Source organism: Xiphophorus couchianus, chromosome 6, assembly GCF_001444195.1.
Source record: "Xiphophorus couchianus chromosome 6, X_couchianus-1.0, whole genome shotgun sequence".
NCBI classification, from domain to species: Eukaryota; Metazoa; Chordata; class Actinopteri; order Cyprinodontiformes; family Poeciliidae; genus Xiphophorus; species Xiphophorus couchianus.
This window is the reverse complement of record NC_040233.1, coordinates 23,504,361-23,523,538: the sequence shown is the minus strand read 5'-3', so window position 1 is coordinate 23,523,538 and position 19,178 is coordinate 23,504,361. Positions and strand designations below refer to the sequence as shown.

General features: G+C 36.9%; 1 protein-coding gene across 1 annotated transcript in view; it reads left to right on the top strand.

The window, feature by feature from the left end:
* Nucleotides 1-925: 925 nt before the first annotated feature.
* Nucleotides 926-19,178, top strand: part of st6galnac3 (ST6 (alpha-N-acetyl-neuraminyl-2,3-beta-galactosyl-1,3)-N-acetylgalactosaminide alpha-2,6-sialyltransferase 3) — an 86,973-nt gene continuing 68,720 nt past the window's right edge. Inside the window, exon 1 of the mRNA XM_028019451.1 lies at nt 926-1,172. Coding sequence (XP_027875252.1) covers nt 1,155-1,172 — 18 coding nt within the window. The 5' untranslated portion in view covers nt 926-1,154. The remainder of the gene's footprint in view (nt 1,173-19,178) is intronic.

Genomic DNA, 19,178 nt, shown 5'->3' with positions numbered 1-19,178 from the left:
GACACAAACGCAGAAGTAGAGCCTCCTGTATGGAGTGAAAATAGTCTCAAAACACCTGTGCAGACTATTTTCACTCCATACTCCTGCAGTGACTAATGGTAAACCAACAAAGCCCCGTCGCTTTTGTACAGCAGATTAAACCAGCTGACCAAATGTTGCATCCTAGAAGTATTTTATTTAAATTATTGCTGTGTTTTTAAAGTTATGGATAAAACACTCTTTTATTAATTTACTCAATATATTTTATTTGCCTAGTTGTTTTTGTTCAGCCACAGATGTTTTGGAGAGTCTGAGCTGCGCGCCGTGTTTGTTTGTTTGTTTGGTAGTGTAGTGTCAGTTGTAATGTTGTAGTTCTGGGAGAAGAAACTTTGTAAAGGTTTTGTTTCTGTGCGTCGGTGCCTGGCTGCTTCTGAGAAGAACATTTACAAAAAGATACACACAACGTGGGGACAAATAAAGCTGCCAAAACAGAAGAGAAAGTTTATTGTTTCTTTCTAGAGAATATCTGAGATTAATCTCAAAATTCCTGAAATTTTTCTTTCAAAATCTACTTTTCAAACTTAGAAACATCCCTGTTTTTCTTGAAAATTTCTTAAATTAATCTAAATATTTTTCTGAGTGTTTTGGCAGAAATTGTCTTCTCTATTTTCACTATCTGCGGCCCTAACATGCCTCCGTACATTTTATATCTTCATGTTAAATGAAGATATGTTCATTTAACACATATATGCTCATTTAACACATCATGTTACATTAACATGATGTGTTAAATCATTTAACATATCATTTAACAGCGACTTTTTGTTTCTCTTGGCTCCTCTCCTCATGTTGATGTTAAAGTAGTCAGATCACGTGACCAAGCCGGGTGGGCGGGACTTCTACGCCATCGACCAATAGCAGCGCAGAACGCGAGCAGGCTCCAGCAGCAGCGGTTCTGTGGTGCGCGTGGATGGGGAAGAGGAGCCCGACCCGAGAGAGACGGAGAAACCCAAATAACGGTACACTGCAGCATACCTGGAGCCCGCATGTAAACCGTCCCGCCTCCAACCCGCTTCCTGTGATGTTCACATCTGAGCGGACGGACGCGGCGAGCGCGTTTTAAAAGCCGAGGGACGGCAGCGGCCCACCATTGTGTGTGCGCAGAAATTGGAAGAATGGCCTGGATGTGGAAGGTAAGAGCTGCTTTCTCCCTCTCATTCCTGCTCAAAATAATCAAAACGAGTGGACATGTGGAGCCCGAGACGTGGGTAGGTCTTCGTCTGGGAGTATTTTAGCTGACGGATGGTGAAATACTAGCAGAAGAAGCAGCAAGTGTTGCAGGGAATGATGCTCCATAAGAGGTAATTAACCCCCCCGGTTTATATCAGATGTGGGTTTCCGGGTTTTTTTCTTATTGCTTGGTGATTTTGGGGTGTGTGCAGACACTCGGGTTGTGTTGTTTGTGTTTTGTTTTTATTTTATCTCCACCTGGCCTGCTGCCAGGCTGGTGAAGGCCAGCCAGGCTGTGAGAACAACATCCTTCAGGTCCAGGTGTTTACATGTTGAGCTGAAAGGAAGTAAACAAACGAGCCCTACCTTCACTCTGGAAACTCTCATATTTAACAAACACTGCATTTCAAACTGCAAATCATCACAACCTCCATCTCCACAATATAAACACATTACCTGCAGCATCAGACTGTTTAAATTCCAGTTTTTGTTTGCAGCACCAATTCAGAGCAAATGATGAATCCAATTTCTATACATAGTCCAGATTCAGATTCATTTACATGATTAAACCATTTTAGTAGAAATTAAGTTTCTATCAAGGGATACCCAGCCGAACATGCATGTGGCAACAGTGGTCAGGCACAAGTTTGTGTTATTTTTGAGTTCATTTACTATTAATGTTTGTCTTAAAATGTAAAAATGTGCCTAAATCGTCACAAATAAATCATGAAATTTGATCTCGCAGTCTTCTGTGCTGGGAGAATGATTAGGAAATATTGCATGTCAAAATTTTCTGTCGACTTTGCTGGTTAATCTGATTTGCTAAGTACTTTCTTTTAACGCTTTTATCTCAATGGCTTCTTTCTTGCCACTCTTCAGTAAAGACCAGATTTTTGGATTGTAGCACACAGCTCAGGTTAACCTTTGCAGCTCCTCCAGAGTAAACTTTGGCAATGTTAGTGTTAGTTTCTGTTGCCAAAAATAACGAACCAACGACATGAGAGAAGACTAAAGGACTGAAAAACCTGCAATCAGTGAAATAATATTTAACAGTAAGGATCTGCACCCTAATTATACATGAGTCAAATAAATCTCACAACACTGCCTATATCAAATAATGTCAAGAAAAAAGGAAACATTCATTCTAAGTCAAATGCAAGTTGCATGAAAATAAACAATCCTGAGTTACTGAATCAAAACTTCCTGAGAGCAAAGCCAGCTGAGTAATGCTGGTTCTGATTGGTTGGTTCTGATAAGCGGAGTAATTCTGCAGAACCAGGAGGAGGCAGAGGAGATTGATTATCTGTCTTATGTTAGGACAGTGAAAGTTTTAGTACATATATAAAATCTTTTGTTTGTTTAAGTTGCAGCTTTAAGCAGACGTTCGGTGTGAGAGTTCACTGCGGTTGGAGGTTGAACGTCTGTGAAAATATTATGTTGCATCCTAGAAGTATTTTATTTAAAATGTTACTGTTTTTTAAGTTATGAATAAAGCACTCTTTTATTCATTTATTTAGTATATTTTATTTGCCTAGTTATTTTTGTTTAGCTGCAGAAGTTTTAGAGAGACTGAGCTGCGCCTGGTCAGTTGTAACGGTGTAGCTCTGGGTGAAGAAACTTTGTGACGGTTTTGTTTCTGTGCGTCGGTGCCCGGCTGCTTCTGAGAGAACAATTACAAAAAGATACACACAGCGTGGGGCAAATACAGTTGCCAAAACTGAAGAAGAACTCGTGAGTGTAATTACGTCCCAGTATCGCGTAGCGGCGGTCCAACATCGAGAGCAGAACCAGCGTCTTACACCGCCAGCTCGATGAATTAAATAATTTTTCGGGTTATTTGTTTGGCTTTCTGACCGTCATGCTCATCCAGCTGAGTGTTGGTAGTTGTGCGCTGCTTTATCTGCTGTCTGATTGCTCCGGATGTCTTTTTTTCCTGCAGTGAGCCTTGATGTAGCTAAACTCTGTCAAAAGTTTGTTTTTTAAATGTCATATTAGATTTGTTGTGTTGATGCATTGTGACCTGTTTCACCTGAGTTAATTTTCCACCGCAACACGCAAACTTCCCCGTTTACTCTGAGCGTTAAGGTTCCACACGACAGGATTTGTTGCTGCGCTTTTGCAGTGAGAAGGAAAGACGAGAAGATCTGAACACGCAGGCTTACAGGTTTTGGTGATCGGCAACAAGAGGCCGTGATCGGCGATCACCGATCATACACTTTTTCACGGAAATCGGACGATTATGATCAGTGACCGATCGATCAGCACACCTCTAGTTTTCATACTGAAAAAATTTGGATTTTCAGTTTTTATTCATTCATAAGCAGCAAGACAAACCACTATTTTCAGTCTACAAGTATTATGTATTTGAGATAAAGCATACCAAACGTTTTCATCTGTAATTATTAAAACTAATTGCTTTGTCGACATATTTAACTTGAGTTCTGGGAGAAATTTAAAAGGATTTTAACTGTAGTAAGCCTCTGGTAGTTTGGTGTCAAAATAATTGAAAAAATCAGCTTGTTTACAACCAAAGATCAATAAAAAAATTCAGAAGCGGAATACAATAGGCATGCAGCACAGTTTAACTCCGCCAAAGCTCATTAAGTGGCGATATTGAATTATCGCCCTCTCCGATCCACAGCAGAGTCGCTCGATGCCATTGATCTCACTGTGTTGAGGTTTTTATTTCCAGCTTTTACTTCATGTTTTGAAACAACTCTGCTGGGTAAATCTTGACATACAAGCCACCTACGAGATTTCTTAACTTTCTGAGCTGTCAGTCATCTAATACCCTCCTCCTCCTCTTCCTCGTCGGGAAACGGTTTTCCCTCAGTGTTTTACTTCAAAAGCTTCACCGCGTCCTGCTGGTTCCCCTCGTTATCGCAGACGGCGCTTAATTTCACACCGGATTTGGCTGCATAGTGTGTTAATATATTTCAAAAACAGGGAACAAAGGAAAAATAATTACACTGCACAAAGCGCTGAGTGACTGAAGGAAGTATAATCTGGAGGTGGACAGCAGGAAATGAGGTGTGGCTTTAAATTAAATCTCAATTGTTATGGTTTCCGTTTAAGTTGAGTTCAGATGCAAAGTTTTATGAAGAAGTTTAGGGAGAACCTGGATTGTTCTGTTACTGGCTCGGTAGATGTCCTTATACATCACATTATGAATCCGAAACAGTCAAGAGAGCAGATGGGTGCTGTTCAAATTAAATCTATGTGAAAAAAATCAATATCATTTAAATTAATCATAATAAAGATCAAAAATACATTTTGTAAGGGCCAGAATGTATTGATAAAACTTATTATGCTGCTAAAATATTAACAAATAGCAGATGAAATAATCAATCTTTTCAGACTGATCAGTCCTTACAGGATTCTGCTTTTGTTTTTGTGATTTCTTTGGAATCAAAATAACAGATTTATCGGTTATATGTTAGAAAGTTTACCATATTTGTGCTTATGTATGATGGTAAATGTGACCTATAAGGTCACATCCAGAGGGCAAGACAGCAGAGTAGTACAAGTAAGAAATACTGCCACCTGCAGGTGGGAGTTAGCCTCACTTACAACCAAAGCTTTTGACCATTTTTACTGAAAATTTGCAATAAAATCACTGTTATGCTTTAACAGGAAAAGAATGTGGGAATCTGTTCATTTTACATGAATTTCCAAGGTAGAAAAACAGCTAAAAACTGGAGGGACTGTGTTGCTGCCTTCTCTTCTATTTTCCAAAACCAAAATTTCCAACAAAGGCCGTGGGTGGTCACAGGTGGTTTGATTTGCACGCACTTCCAACTTGGTTGTTTTGAAAAAATATATATGATTTATTTCTTGTAAAAAAAAAAGAAAAAAAAAAGAGACAAATAATTACTAAAAATGTCTTACAACTTAGTCGAAAACGAAAATAATCTTAATTTGATGTTTCAAGCTCTAAAAAGTGGTCAAAAAATCCTTTACGAAATCTTCCATCAACCAGACATTTACCCAACAGCAGACCTCCACCAAGCGCCGGGTATTTTCTTAATCACTCAAATTAATGGGAGGGTCCAACAATTAACAACGTAATCTAAACAGTTCCAAATATAAAAATGACAAATTTTGGTTCTAAACTAACTTAAATATGTCCTAACTGCCCAAAGAAGAAAACTAAATTGGTAGAAATTACAATTCACAAAATTTTGCATAAATGGCCACAACAGACTGATTCTTGTAATTTGGCGTCTGGAGTCTATATGTCCACATAACGAGCTACGGCGGGCCAGATTTGAGAAAACAACATATTCAAAGCAGTAATTAAGCCCAAATTGTACAAGATTCAGCTTTGTAAAAAATTAAGAAACCACTTAAAATGATCAATTTATCTGATTTTACTCTTTATAGGTCTTTGTTTGAGTAAAAAGAACATTGTTCTTTTATTCTATGAACTACTGGCAGCATGTCTCTGACATTCCAAGCAAAAAAAAGTTTTTATTTGCAGAAAATGAGAAATGGTCAAAATAATGAAGAGATGCAGAGCTTTCAGACCTCAAATAATGCAAAGAAAACAAGTTAATATTCATTTAGAAACAACAACACTAAAGTTTTAAGAGTTCAGGAATCAATATTTGGTGGAATAACCAGGAGGTTTACAATGGGGCTCAGTGCAGTGGACTCTTAGTTTTTTACAGAGCTGTATTTATTTTACATTTAATATAAAACACCTTCATCTGTCAATATGTTTTATCCTCAACTGGTGTTTTAGCTTCATCTGAATCAAATTCACTCAAGGAATGATTGCATTTTAGGTAATAAAATGTTTATTTTCTTATTTAAAAGTTTTTTTTTTGCATCTCTTAATGTATTTCTAATATAAAAAAGATTTAAGTGGTTAAATTATAAATCTGTACAATTTTTTCCAATTGATTGATTAATTGTCAGCGTAGTCGATTACTAAAACAATCATTAGCTGCAGCCTTAATTGAATCGTAGTCTGTAGGAGCTGTTTGGACAGATAAGCCACGTTATATAATTAGTAGGTTGCCATGTTTTGGTGTGATCTGTGCAGAAACATCCATTCATAATGACGCGAGCGAACGCAGTTCTTAATCTCTCTGCTACGCCTCTGTGTGATTCTCCATTCCTGCGGTTTTATGTGCAGGATACCTGCTGAGCGCGGTGGTGCATGCAGAGTTCCCACTGTTGTTAGGTTGTGTTTTAATTGAGGAGAGTTCATCCATGAAGAGCAGCTGAAAGCTGACTGCTCTGTCCCAGCAGCAAAGAGTTCAGCTCTGCATCTCTTCCCATCAAAGCAGAGCTGCTGCTGCTGCTCACAACTTCAGGCAGGACGAGTTCAGAGGAACAGGTTTCAGTGGTCACACTGCAAAAACACAAAGTATATCCAAGTATTTCTGTCTCGTTTCTATTGAAATAACGCAAAACTAAATTACAAGTAACTTTTCTGGAAGATGTAGGAGCTTATTTTAAGTAAATAATTTCTTAATATTGATGAAAAACTACTATTTATACCAGCAGATTATTTCACTTGTAACATGGTAATACTTTCCTAGTACTGGAACTTGAACGTTTTCATCAATATTAAAATTATTGACTTAAAACAAGCTGCTGTATCTTGCTGAAAAGATACTTGTAAGTCAGTTTTGTCTTATTTCTAGTGCACTAAGTAAGCGTGTACTGTGACAATTAATTGCTGATTGTTGTAGTAAGCAATTACTCAATAAATCGCATGATAAATTAAAGTGAACTCAGTAATTTCCATTCGGATTATTAATATTTTTTGAAGTGCAATTTTGTTTACAGAGACTTAATAATCTGTTTTATTTCTGGTTTCAGTTGTATGTGTTTTTTTATTGCAGTTTTATTTATTGTTTTCAGTTCTGGTGTTTTATTTTTGATATTTAAAATACCTTCCAGTTTTAAGTGTTCTTTACAAAATTAAAATGAGATAACTTGCATTATACCATTATCAATAAAATACTTGCAAATGGTCTCAAAACAACAATATTATCATTTATCGCAATAATTACTGGGACAATTTATCATCCAGCAACAGTCTTGTACTCAGATTTTTGCTCTAGATCAGAAATATCTGTTAAGATTTTGTGTTTTTGCAATGCATGTGTGTGTGCACCACAAAGACAATTTGAAGATTTTCATTAATTAATGGGTTAACATGCAAACAGGCTCTCGTTTGCATGTGTTGAGAGACTTTGTTGAAGCTTTTTGTGAGTGGCCCAGTTCTTACCAGGGATGAATGGAGCTTTTTACAGAGTTCCTCTTGTGTAACTACATAAAAACCTAATAAATAGGCCTCTCTCATAGTTTTAAATAAAGCCCTCTAGTGAGAGGCTGAATGGAGCTGGAGCTCTGGTTCAGATTTTTGTCTTCTTTTCCCTTGAGACGTTTCACACTTTTGTCCTTTTTCCTCATTTTGGACGCTGAAGCTCTAAGAATCCTGCACAAAACCTTAACAGTTAAAAACATCTCCTTTGTATTTAAGTAGGTCTCTTCATAAAATAATAACTACGTAATTTGTGAAAGTAAATACATGAACTAAATCAATGGGAATTTCATTTGTTTTGTCTTTATAAGTTAAGCAGATAAAAGACATGGAGTTGGTTTGATGGGTGGTGATTGTATGTGGAAGATTTTTCAGAAACAGAAAAGTTGCTGTATTAGCTGCCACAATATTAGCAGTGGCAGAAACTACAATTTGATTCAGAAAGAAAGAAAAGACTGGTGGACTCAGACATGCAAAAAACCCCTGGATGTCCAAGATGCTGGCCACTTATAAGAGTAAGGAATTTAAAAGCTAGGTTAAACGTTGTTAAAAACATCCAAAAAAGTCAACACAGTTCTTGAAAAATATCCTTTTATAGAAGAAATACTGCTAATAAAGGAATGATAGCTGTGTTTCATTACAAATGTGCACAAAACTTTGTCAATATACACAATTTTGCAATTTCAGTGTTTCTATTAAATAAGAAACACAGTTAAAATCACATATGGATAAGTTTGTTCATGTGATAAGTTATAAAATAACATGGCATGGCTTCATCGTCCTACCACTTCCTGTCATCTTTATTTGTCGTTTCCACCAGTAGCAACATCCTGTGGTTGATCAAGTGTTTCCATTGCAGTTTTCGAAAATATATTACACCATCTTTAGCGCAAAAATGTTTTATTAAAAAATGTGAAGTTTTCTTAAATTCCACTTTTAAAAAAAGCGAATAAAATAAATACCAGTAATTATTTTAAATGTAATTGTTTGTTAAAAAAATGTAATTAAAAATGTAATTTATTTCATATTTAAATACAAAATGAAATAAAATTTTTGTTTCAGATGTTATTTATGATGTAGAATAATTTATTTTATAAATAAATTATTTTTGTAATTTATTTATGAAAATAAATGAATAATTAATTTTTTACAATTCAATTTGTTCAGTTAAATGGTTAATGGAAATGAAGCTACTGTCACAAACCATACAACTAAAACAAGCCAGTATTAATATTTATCTCTCCTTACTTATAAACATCTCTGAAAAATCACTTCTGTTAGTTATTAAAACAGTGGGACGTGAACGTTGATGCTCTTATTTTGAAATGTAACCAGTAGATCTGTGTTATGAAAGGCAGGAGGAGACGGTGCTAAAGTTGGACCAGCTGTCCCAACCTGTCCACCGTAATTATATCTAAGATCTTCTGATATAACAGTAAACTAGTGAAACTAAATAAATAAAAAATATTCAAATAGCACCACCTGATTGGAGGTGTTTCCGTCCAATCAGGTGTTCTCCTTCAGAAACTCCTTCCTTTGGAAATTACTACTTCGTCTGCAAACAGCCCTACTTAAATTGAGCTAATATTTATTTATTAAAGACTAAAGTTTGGATAACAAACATAAACTGAAAGCTGCAGCAGTAAAAGCCGGGCAGAGCGTCAAAAATGAGGAAATCCCTGCAGCATCCGGTGATTTCCACGAGTTGAAGACTTCAGACTGTCTTTGTCAGCAAAGGAGGTTTCAGCCTCCTCTTTTCAGGAGTTTTTTAGAAATTAACATTTTATTTCCAGTTTCTTGTTTTGTATAATTTCTTCTATAAATATCCTTCTGTGTTATTGATGTATCAGTTTGTACTAATTAAACTGCAGAACAGATTTTATTTTAATTTTAGCAACACTGCAAAAACACAAAAATCTTAGCAAGTATTTTTGGTGTAGTTTCTAGAGCAGATATCTTAGTCCAGTTGAGGAAAGTTAAGTTAGACAAAACTAACTAATTAGCAGCTTTTCAGCACAATGTAGCAGCTTTTTTAAAGTCAATAATTCCTTAATGTTAATGGAAAAACTACTTGTTATAAATCAAATAATTGGACGTTTTCCCTTATTACAGGTTAAAATCTCATATCCTGTAGATGTTTCCTATATTTTGCAAAAAAACAAACTTCAGTTTGTTTTCTCTTATTTCAAGTGGGCTAAGATATTTGTACTAGAAACTAGATAAAAAATACTTGGTAAGATTTGATTTTTTTTGCATTGAAAGAAAAATATGGAAGAGGATTAGGGACATGCAGAAAAAATTGTGACTTTTACCTTAGAATTTTGAATTTAGTCTCAGAATTCTGTTTTTTCTCAGAATTTAGATTTTATTCTCAAAATTCTGACTTTAATCTCAGAATTCCAACTTTTTTTTATCTCAGAATTTTGATTTTAACCCAAAAATTCTGACTTTAATCTCAGAATTCTCACTTTCATCTCAGGTAAAAATCAAGAAAGTAGGATGAATTTTCTTCTGTAGCAACAGGCCGACTTAACGTCATTTAAGTAGAAATGTTTGCACCTATTATTAACGAAACTCAAAATAAATTATGCATTTTTTGAGAAAAAAAGAGGAGGAATCAGATTTCAGTCCAACTGTAGCTGAATCTTCTTCCTGTCCTGAACGACGGTCTTTATCTCGCGCTCTGCTGTCGCCGTCCATCCTCTGAACCAACAGAGGCGCATTTAAGCGTGCGGCTGCTTTATTATGGAAATGTAACCTACATCTGTTGTGCAAACACACACACATTGACATGCTGCTGCAGAGTAAGATTAGCTTTACTCACCAGCGGTGATAACTTTCTTGCTGTCTAATCCTGCAGAGCAGCAGTCACAGCAGCCAACACCGTGCTCACACAGGGAGATCATATCAGCATCCAGGAAGGATTTGCTGGATCGGACTTTGTGCAGTCGGTCTTGTTGTACAGGTGCTCTCTAATCCTGCAGTGTTTAATCGAGTGCCACTCTGAAAGTTCAGCTTGCTTGAACTTTGCTGACAGGAACTGCCAGAGCATAACTTCTTTTTTCTCTCTCTTGTTGGGCAAAAACACAAAGAAAAGACATCCGGGGTTTAATGAAAGAGTTGATATGGCAGCCTGGAAATTAAGTTCTGCTCTTTAGTTGTAGCCACGGTCAGCAGCCTAAAATTAGATGTCACTCACTGCGAACCTCTGGGCCATAACCCCTATTATTACTGTACAAGCTTTCACAAAGGAGATGTAATGTCGATGCTGAAGTTTCACACTTTAATTATCCCTGAGCTGGAGCTCACAGAGGAAATCATACTGAAGGGAGTGAAGCCATATTTCTGAAATTATTCGAGTTGACATTACAGAAAAATACACTCCAATCAATACTATAAAACATAGTTTTTCTGTGTGATAAGTGGAGAATGTTGCAGACCACAATGACTCTGTCTGCAAACCGATGGACCAGTGCGTCCACTGGGCATTGAGTCAAGTTTAAAGTTTGGTGCTGAGGAGGTCAAGGGTTGAGGCTGGTTGTTTAGGAGTTCAGCCTCTTCACTCGGGTGAAAGAGGCTGTATTTTTAAAAATTTATTGAACTGATTAAAATTTATGACAACAAAACCATCTTAGAGAAGCTGAAACAATGGATGGAGACATTGTCTTAACTGCTACTAAAAACAGAAGAAATGCTTAAGAAAACCCACCAACTAGTTTTTGGCAATAAATAAATTCTTTTCAGTGACTGGAAAATGAGCTGTTCCAAAATCCTTTTGAATGTAACGTCACGAATCAGCAGGCACAGCCCGTTACCTAGCAACCCAATCAGAGCTCCAGCATGTTTGGTCAGCTGGTTTTACAGCTGTAGTGATGTACAATGGCTGCTGGAAAAGACAAGAGTTTTGTTGCTGACTTACCGACCAGAAACCACTTGCTGCATTCTTGTAGATTGTGCAGGAGGCTCCACTTCTGCTTTTCAAAGATGTATGGTTGCATAATTGTGCTTCTGTTTGCAGCCATTTTCATGTAAGAGTTCGGGCGGGGGCGGGGTTTAGGGGGTGGCCAGCAGCAGCAGCAGCAGCTTATTTTGATTTAAGGAGACAAGATAAAAGAGCTCAAGATGGGAAGAACTGATCAGACTTAAATTTTGTTGTCTAAGAATGATTTTGTGAAACAAAAGTGTGTAGCCCTTAGAGTTATCCTGACCTTTTCAAAGAAGCATAGTAGGCCACCTTTGAGGTTTTGATGTGAACCACAAAAAGAAATAAGATCTCAGTGAAACAGATGAGCTTTAGGACTTGAGGTGGTAGCAAAGATCGAGTCAGACTGTCTTTGGTCGTGTTGTAAAATTTTCTATTTTCATCTTTTATTCGATTAAGGTATACTACGTAAAGCTAAGTTTGCTGCAGAACGGACCTCTGATCCGGCTTTAATCCTGTATACATTTCCTCATTGTCTTTCCCAGACAGCGAGATGGCGAGATTTGGCTTGGCTCAAGCCCTGAGTAACGTCTGATTTTATGCAACTTGGCTCCAGATTTCAGTTCGCCCTTCAACCGAGCCTCTGAGTAAGCAGAAAATCTCTGTAATTGCATTAGTGTGGTCCAACTTAAAGCTTCGGCCAGTCCCGCTCCCTCCACATCGGCTTTTTGGTTGAATTTATCACCCTGACATGTTTGCTGGAGTTTTTTCCCGCTGCTGCAGAGCTGCAGATAACACACAGCATCAGATACCCAGCGTGAATCCCCGTCTCCTGCTGAAATTGTCAGGTTGGGGTGTAAAGTCGGAGCTGTCCTCTCTGGTAGATGGCCAGCTGCTGATATTAGAGTCCTGTTTCCTGAGGGCTCTTGTGCAAACCAGGATAATAAAAGGTTGTGGGTTCTCTGTTATTATCCCCAGTTGGAAGCTGGGAGAGCTCTGGGCGCCGCCACTGGGAGGCTGATTGCCTCTGTCAGCTGAAGAGGTCAACAGGCGGTTAAATGAGGGAATTAGTCAGGGAGGCAATATTTTTGATGAAATATAATCTGCTGGGACCATGAACCTTCATCTGTGGCGGTGATTTTGATTAAAAAGAAGTGGAAACGATTCCAAATGCTCTTTAGATGAACTGATTCTGCTTCGTCATTGTTTTTCTTCCCCCTTCTTCATTTCCTTCGTATTGATCTCCTTGACAAACTGCAAGCACTTGCTGCTGTTTTCGTGTTTGCTGTTGACACGACTCCACCCCTCACACGCTGAATGCCACCGGTCTCCCACCTTCGGATCTGTCAGCGTGGCGCAGCAGAGCCGCAGGGCTTTTTCACACAACACACTCTGACTCTGTGAGCTTTATTGTTGTTTTGCAGCCCAAACACCCGCCGTGTGTTTACCACAAAGCGGGACCCGGTGGCCTTCGATGCACCTGGATGGTTTGTTTATTATATCCAACAGCTGCTCCAGCTCCATGACAATGCTGCTGCTGAAGCTCTTTGTGCAAATTCAGAAGCAGCGGATTAATGGAAATCAAAGCACTTAGCTTGCTAATCATCTGAATGCCTCCGTTGACGGAAAAGTCAGTGAAATTTCTGCTGCAGGCGTATTTAGGTTTCTACTCCTACATGCATTTTCTGTTTTTGTTTTTCGTCACAGCTAACCGGTTGTACTCCTTTCGAATGGCAAGCATCACTGTTGAGGAATTTTAACCCACTCTTCTTTGCAGAATCATTCGAGGGTTTTAAAGAATAAATGACCTACTTAAGCCAATACATAGTCCTGACACGATAACAACTTTTGCTGGATGATAACTTGTCCCAGAAGTTATTGCAATAAATGAAAATATTGTTGTTTTGAGACCATTTTGAAGTAATATAATAGTAATGGCATAATAATGCAGGAACACATTATCTTAGAGATCAATAAACTTTGAATTCTGATGAACATTTAACACTGGAAGGCATTTTAAATATCCAAAATAAATAAACAAAACAACAAATAAAATGAATTATGAAATCTTTGTAAACAAAATTGTCCTTCAAAATGATGGCTAGTTGAGACCAAAACACCCGACTGTAGAGTTTTATCATCCAGTTTTTGGTAGAAAGAGAGAAAAGTCAAAAACAATAAATCATGCAAATGGAAATTATTAGAGGTGCAACGAATGCAGTTTTCGATCTATGAAAAGCCTGACCTGCCGATTCCAAGGTTGGCCCATATAAATGTTTTTTGTCTGAAATGTTTCTCAATATAGCAAGAAAATGTTAGAATATTGTTACTGCATGCATGACCTGGTGGGACAGTCAAACCTGCAGAAGAGAACATTGGACGATTTTCAGATCTGTGCCCAGGTTGATAAGATTGGCAGATAAAATCAGCTTCACATGTAAGCATTGGCCGATCAACCATCTCTCATATTAAGTGCAACATCTCCCCTTTCAGAAACCGTTGGAATTTTTCAGATAACGTAAAGCGTTGCAGAATTACGGTACGACAAATTTGGCTGCGTCGTCGCCGACGCGTTCGGTTTGGAAGGGTTGAAGATCAGTAATCGGCCAGAAAATTACAATCGCTGCACCTCTGATAGTAAATATGGTTAAAATGAATTGAGAAAAATTAAGAAAAATAAAACTGATTTTATAACCTGTTTAAAAAAGTTGTTAGGTTTTTTTTTATGCAGAGATTATGTTTTGGAAGTAAAGCTGACAAAGCTAATGCTTGTTTTGGGTTTTCAGTCGTCATCCTTCCGAAGGCTGAACTCCAAACACAGCAAATCCCATTTATTGCTTTAAAACCTCTCCTGCCTTCAGGAAAGGCTTTTCTTTTTTCTCTGAAACTTTTCTTTAACAAATAACACCTGTCTAAAACCTCTGAAGTGAAGAAGAAGCGTGTTTGCTTCTCCGCCTTGAATTATGCTCTGTAATTCGCCTCGTCTGCCTGTCCAACCCTTCCACCCTCTCAGATGTCTGTGTGCTTTTCAGCTTTTCACATATCTGCTCAGATTTCTCCGAGCGGCAGTCCTGCTGCGTGTAATCACCGTCGGTGAGATGAGCCTCTGTTATGGAGTTACGTAGGGATTTCATTGAGTTTCGCGGAAAATATCAGTCGCTAAATGTCAGTAATCCTGCTCTGGCATTTGGCAAATTGAAATAGATTTTCCCTAGTCTGTGTTTTTCACAACAAACGGATTCCCGCCCTCTCCTTCTTGTGATTCTGCTGCAGAGAAACTCCAGGCTTCATGTTCAGAGATGACATCTGGCCCAACGTCAGGACATCTGCGGCAGATAGAGAGCAGCTGATGCTTTACAGTACAGTAGCTTTGTCCTTGGCCGGCAGCGAGGTCTTTCCCGCCTGCCGGCCATCTGCAGCCGTGAGCACAGAGCCTCTGACCCTAAGATATCACAGAAGAATAAAGCTAGAGGGGCTCTTGTTATAAGTGAGCAGCTGAGGCCGTTTTCTGGTTCTGGCTGAATGCCTCGAGATATTCTGGCTCGACCTGCAACTCAAAGGGCCGTTTAATCTTTGCAGCAGCCTCTTTCTGCAGGCCAGGTTGGCTCTTTTTCTCTTTCAGATTCATTTTTATATTTTTATGCAGCTTTTCAAGTACAAGTGTAGCCCAAAGTGCTTTTCAGAGAAAGCAAAACTTTAAACGGGTTAAGAAACTTAAAATATATGAGAAATTATTCATTTCTTTATATTTTTCTCTGAAGAATCAATAGATTTCTTTAAAGTGAGCAGTAAATTTACTGATTTTCTCAAGGTTTCTTTGGAGGAAAGGTTCCTGAACTCAAAGGATGAACCCTCATTTACTGGAACAGTTAATTGCATTGAACGATCAAACTCAACAATTTCCATTTGCATAATTTATTGTTTCTCAGTTTATATCAAAAACCGAATAATAAAACTCTTCAGTCTGGTGTTTTGGTCTCAACTAGCCCTTTATTTTTGAAGGATTATTCTGTTTACGGAGACTTCATAATTAATTTTATTGGCTATTTCGTTGTTTTTCTTTATTTATTTTAGATATTTCATATGTTTTCCAGTTATGCTGTTAAATGTTCATTAGAATTTAAAGTTGATTGATATTTGAGAATGTGTTATTGCATTATTCTGCCATTTTTTACCATCATATTGCTTGAAGATTTTCTCAAAAAAACCAATATTATTGTTTATCTCAATAACTTCTGGGACAATTTTTCATCCAGCAAAATTTGTGATAATAACAGGCCTAATCGTCCAGTACATAGACTCGTTTGCTGATTTTGTTTATTTTTCAAAGACGTTTCAGCCTCTTCCTTTCTGCTACAATGCAGCTAGCATAGCATGTTGGCAATGCTAAGGCTAGTTAGCTTAGCCACCAATGACAGTGGATAAACAGTTTTCCTGCAACTATAAGTTCTTTCTCCACCATTAGCACATTTCCAGACCATACATGGGGATGATTGACAGCGCTAAGCCCCGCCTCCTGGCTCTGATTGGTTATTTTGTGTGCGTTTCTTCAATAGTTGCTCAGGGAGGAGCTAGAGGAGATCAATCTCTTCAGGCAGAACAGAGCAGAATAAAATCTCATTTTCTAAAATTGATTTTGAGCAAAAATTATGATAGACGTGTTTTTTTATAGCCCATAAACTTATCCTAACCTGTCAAAAGGAAGCATAACAGGTCACCTTTATGAACTCGGCATAGTCCAAACATGTACTCAGGTAGAAGCAGCAGCTTTTACTGGGAAAACCTTCAGATCTACTGAAAACCGTCGTATAAAACTTTACTCTACCATGACGAACAGCTTCTTCCTTCTGTCACTTTGAGAATTTTTTTGCACTTTCTGAAGCGTCGGCCTACGCATCGGACCGTAGAGAATCACCAAACTGTCTCTGAACATATGGTGCGTTGTTTTGTTTTTTTACTCACCTAGATGCAAAAGTTTCCTTCCTGCTCTCCAGATGGGGAGGTGAATGCTGTCGGGAATTTAATCCTCTGTACTTGTGGGGATTTATTTCCATTTGATATCAGATATGCATTAGTCCAATTGGTTTCTCTGTTGCAGATTTACATTCACTCTCACTAATGCTGGTTTATTTGTATTTAAAATATTTTTTGTACCTTTTGTTTGTGTAAGCTGCATAAAAATCCAACTTCTTCCTTTTCGTTCCTGATTGAGACGCTGCGTTTCGCTTCAGGGTCTATAATGATCCAGTTTGACGCCAGCAGAACAGATTAGCGTTCATTTGACCTGGATTGAAGGATTTGCTTTTCATATGTCACGGCTGATAAGTGTGATACCACTGAGGGAACAACATCAGGACATTTTGCTCTGCACAGATGAGGAGAAAGTGACGTTGGCCAACGTGGGCATCTGGACCACGAAAAGCCGCCATAGAGGCTTTAATGTCACTTTCATCTGATTTTTTCCTGCTGAATCTTTCATGACTGCAGATGGTGACTAACAGGAAGAACATCTTTCATAATAAAAGCAATTAAATGGCTTGTTGAAAGGTTTATGTTAGAATAACATTAACGATTGACACAAATTAACTGTTTGTTTGGAGATAAATTTGTTTAAAAATGTAAAATTAACACAAAACCATGTTTTTTTTCTTTTGGACATAGATGTGTTTAAAATTTTAAATGGACACAAATCCACATCATGTTTTCTTTCTTTCTTTCTTTCTATTTTTATTTTTTTTTTTAGATATAAATATGTTTAAAAATCTATAATTGACACAAATCCACTCCATGTTTTTTTTGGAGATAAATGTATTTAGACTTTTAAAATTGACACAAAAGCACATCATAAGAAATCTTTTCATACTTTTCAGATTTTGCATGTACACCACCTATAAAAAGTGCTCACCCTTGGATGTTTTCCCCCTTTTTATTCCCTTTACAAATAAAAATTAGCCTATTTGACAGAAAAAACCCCCAAAAAACCTTCAATGTCAGAATAAAAACTGATTTGGAAAATCAGAACTTAACAACAATAATAATTCACTTATTACTTTTGGTAGACGTTACAGAAGTATGAAAGCAGTGAAACAGTTTTTATTCCCAGGCTTTAAAACTCAATGTAATTTAAGTTTTAGTGTGATTTTAATGCACAGAAAAGCAATAAAATCACACTTTTTTTGTGTGATTTTATTGCTTTTCATTTTGTGACTTTTTAAAAATTGTGTTGAAGGGAGATAATGAAGTACAAACATATGACAGTAAAGTTATTTCTATTTCTAATAACAATAATGAATTTTATTTATTAGTCCCATCCAAGGACACTTTACAATAAAACAAAAGATAAAACGTGTTTATCTATTGCATCAACCTGTTAATCGTACTAATGAATATTGTTTTTGTTATTTTTATTTTTTATCTCAGATTATTGCTCTTGACCAGATTTTATTTTCTCTCTTCCACCTTCTTCCTACCAGCAGGATTTTTCCAAAACTGACTCAAACCATCTGTCACTTTTTTACTCTGAAAATGTTCCAGGTCTGTGTAATACTGCATAAAGACACACGAATCTTTATTGCATAATGCAAATAATCTAATAAGAAATCTACAAACATATTGGCATCTCTACAATTTTTTTGTACAATAAAACTACCTGAAGCCTTTATTTTTTTGTTGGTTTTTATCCTGCATTGCCTCAAAATGTGAGTTTGTTTCTTTTTTGTTTCAGTCAGAAAAGAATAAAAAGAAATAGGATGGATTGTTTCCCCTTTGCATTTTTTTATGAATGAATGAATGAATGAATGAATGAAAGCGTTCAACACAAGGACACTACGTCACCTCTCTGTTAGCGGACTGCGCCCTCTGCTGGTCGTGTTCTCTATCAGCATCCTGCATCAGATCAGCAACGAGACAAACTGCGTCATCTTGAAATATTTGCATTTGAAAACACAGATTTTCTTCTTCATTTTGAGTTTTTTTGTTTTGTTTTCAGGTGTGCAATAACTAAAAAAGTATTTCAAGGGAATAATTAGAGTCATTCTTTGTTGTTTAGGTTTGTCTTGTGCTCAAGGTTGTTATTGGTGTCACATTTTTCTATTTCAGCTCCTTTTTCTGGTGGAAAAACACACAAACCTCTCAGCATACCAAAAGGAGGAAACACGCAGTTAACACATCTAAATGCTATTTTTTCTGAAATCTAATCAATTTATTTTGTCTCAGTTTCTTTTCTTAAAGGAAATTACAAATGATACAAAATATTTTCAAAAACTGGCTTTCATTTTCTCTCTTCTGAGAGATGACCTGGATTCAAAGTCCAAATAAATACAGTCTATAGAACATTCTTATAAACCAGATAATAATTTATTTCTTCCCAAAATTAAATCTTCATGAACAGCAAATGTAATTCATTGACAAAATAAATTTATTGCCAAGCCCTACCAATTTAAAATTTGATACAAAATTTACTAGCACAACATGTTAAATAAAAAACACTAGTTTCTCTTCTATTCCTATTGATTTTTTTCATTAACTGATTTATCTTAAAGTTGTAAATGTTCAACTGATGTTCAAACATTTGCCGTAATTTTCTTTCTGCTTGTAGTTTAGAAAAGATCCAAAACCAAACAGAAACTTTTGAGAATTAGACAAATATCGAGTGTTGAAAAAACAACAAAAGATGATTTTGCGTGAATTAAAGGAATTTCACAAAGTTAAAACCCAAAAGAGTTTTACCACTAACTCATAAAAAGTATTAGTTTTACTTTAATGACC